This window comes from Sinocyclocheilus grahami, unplaced genomic scaffold (genome assembly GCF_001515645.1).
Source record: "Sinocyclocheilus grahami isolate Dianchi unplaced genomic scaffold, SAMN03320097.WGS_v1.1 scaffold44.1, whole genome shotgun sequence".
Taxonomy (NCBI): Eukaryota; Metazoa; Chordata; class Actinopteri; order Cypriniformes; family Cyprinidae; genus Sinocyclocheilus; species Sinocyclocheilus grahami.
The window spans coordinates 199,777-202,361 of NW_015505223.1; the positions used below are offsets into that span (position 1 = coordinate 199,777).

General features: G+C 37.4%; 1 protein-coding gene across 8 annotated transcripts in view; it reads right to left on the minus strand.

Annotated features, from left to right (window-relative positions):
* Positions 1–2,585, minus strand: part of LOC107582374 (nuclear transcription factor Y subunit alpha-like) — a 22,179-nt gene that overhangs the window by 6,633 nt on the left and 12,961 nt on the right. For all 8 annotated transcript variants that reach the window (XM_016268172.1, XM_016268175.1, XM_016268176.1 and 5 more), the window contains 2 exons: positions 2,459–2,569; positions 892–942 (listed from right to left, as the gene is read on the minus strand). In XM_016268172.1, coding sequence (XP_016123658.1) covers positions 892–942; positions 2,459–2,569 — 162 coding nt within the window. The remainder of the gene's footprint in view (positions 1–891; positions 943–2,458; positions 2,570–2,585) is intronic.

Here is a 2,585-nt window from a genome sequence, read left to right on the forward strand (position 1 = left end):
ACTGGCACTGTTATTTTGGGGGTCATGGGGGTGAAAAGTTTGGGAGAACTTTTGAATGAAAGTTTTCATTTTTGGGAGAACTATCCCTTTAACTTAAATAAAACCACTCCACCAGAGCTCAGGGTACAGATGCATCATGGATCTATTAAATAATGGCAATCAAATGGGTGTGTCTGTAACTTAGCAAAGGGAAACACAAACATGGCTCGACTCAACCCGTGAGAATGTGTAGATCCTAAAAACGGTCTGATATACCAAATACAAAGTTACCTATAGATTTTGCAACGTAAATTGTTTTCAATTAAAGCAGATTTTGCCACCATGTACAGAACATCAACCTTTATTTTCATATAAGGAAGCCATCAATAGAAAATACAAGGAGATAAGTGAATGTTTTCATTAAAGGGAGATGTTTGAGAGTGGGTGGATGTACAAATGGTCGGTGGACCAACTAAAAGCGCGAGTGCATAGAAAAGTGTAACATTTCACAGTCTGATCCAGTACACATAAAAACTTCTCATAGTACAAAACTCAACTGTAATTCACATTTTTGTGATCAATTCTTACATGTTACTTTTTAATTAAATAAAGAAATGGAGTGGAATAAAATGTCTAAAGTAACAAATCATAAACACATTTGACCCTAAAATGAAAAGTCGTTCCTCATAAATACAGAAAATACTTGTACACCTTTTGGCCTGGTGAGATGGTTTTAAAAAAACTCAAATTCCCAATATCTGTATGTTTTACATGGCAGTATTGGACAACAAAAACAATTGTTCAGTCTATACGAGAACTGAAATAAATCAGGGGAAGTCAGAAACCATGTTTTGAAATTTTAAGCATAAAGGACTGACAAACACACGTGGAGGAAAGGGTAGTTTATGCCACCTGAATCATGTGGCCCACTGTGTCCTCTTCAGATTGATCCTGCTCAGATTTCTGTGAGGAAAAAGGAAGATGATGAAAATTTCATCAATACGACATGCTATGAGAGGGTGACTGGAGTTGAACTCTTACCTGTTTGAACCATGAGAATTTTCTGATCAATGTGTCTGATATATAAAATATTAGTGATTGACTCAACTCTAAAATGCATTTCAAAACATCTATGGGATTTATTTATCGCGATTTATACAATGAACGAAGCTAAAAATATATAACATTTTATATTGAAGACTTAGTCTATAATGCAACTCTGCACAATAAAAATTTAATATTTAACCCTTGTGCTGTGCTGAAAATCCTTTTACCTAATTTGGTGTTCCCAAAAATGGCCGGCTTTAATTGCTTATAAAACTCTCATTATGCTATATTACCGCCAACTTGTTTTCTTTTGATCAATGAGGACTATGACCAATCAGTTCCGAAAATAATTACAAAACCTGTGTTAACTGAAAGAAAACGGAAAAGACCGAATCTAATATTTGGTAATAATACAGCCTAATGAGAAATGTATTAACTAGTTATGGGGAAAAGAAAATCCTCTGCAGGTCAAAATGACCAAAACTCAACATGAACTTTTTATCAGCATGTAAACAAAACTGCAAGGCATTACTAACCAAGTATAAATCAAGAACAATGGTTTATTTGCATAAAAAGGTCATATATATCATCAAGTAACAAACATGAATGCAAACAAAAGCCCACATACAGCCCGCTGTAAGAAACATAAAATGGCAAAAGCAACAACAAAGCCACAGCTCTGGCAAAGACAGAAGAGCGTTAAAGGGTGCAAGCCAAGCCGTACATCATTAATGAAAACACATCATTTTGAATGGCTATTCATACCAGTAAGATGGTAAAAAGGACAAATAAACACAGCTTAATACATCTCAGTGGCTATCACAAGCAGTCTGGGGTAGAAGTTTACGGCATGGTAGGACAAACGGCAGAAATGCAGACAGAAAAAAAGATGTCAAGGTTGAAGATTTCCTTTTAAAGTAGCAGTCAGACATTTAAGACAAGAAACCTTAAACACTGACAGGGCAAATCGTGCTAATCACCCATGTTTACAGCTGAAGTTTTCTGAAAGAAGCCATTTCCAATTAGAGTTCAAACATACTATCTTTAAGCTGCACACAAAGATATGCAGCTAAATAATGAAATTATTAAAGGAAGTAAAAAGCTACAAGGCAGCCTAGCAGTTACAAACATGGGGACCAATCTGTACATTGTATTTGCTCATACTATATACTAGAACATATATACTAAGATCTTAGTATGCATGTTCAGTTTAATTGGTTGGAAATGTCAGTTAACTCACAGACAGAGACAGTTTGGACATGAATGTGTCACAGACGCATGAGGTAGCTCAGGCAGAGCGTATGGATGGTCTAAATTAAATTAGGTGTATTGAGTCTCTCGGGTCGGACACAAGCTGGGATTGGATAGTTTACCCCAGAGGCGGGGCTGAGGTGGCTGGCCAATGAGAGCTGAGCTCAAGCCCCTCGCTCACCTTAAGGGCCTGCATGGCCATTTCTTCCTTTTCCTTCGGAGAGAAGAAGCGTCCACCGTCTCCGCGCTTTCTGGCCATGGCGTGACGATGACGGGACTCATGCAGGTATTTCTGGAAGGGAGTGGGA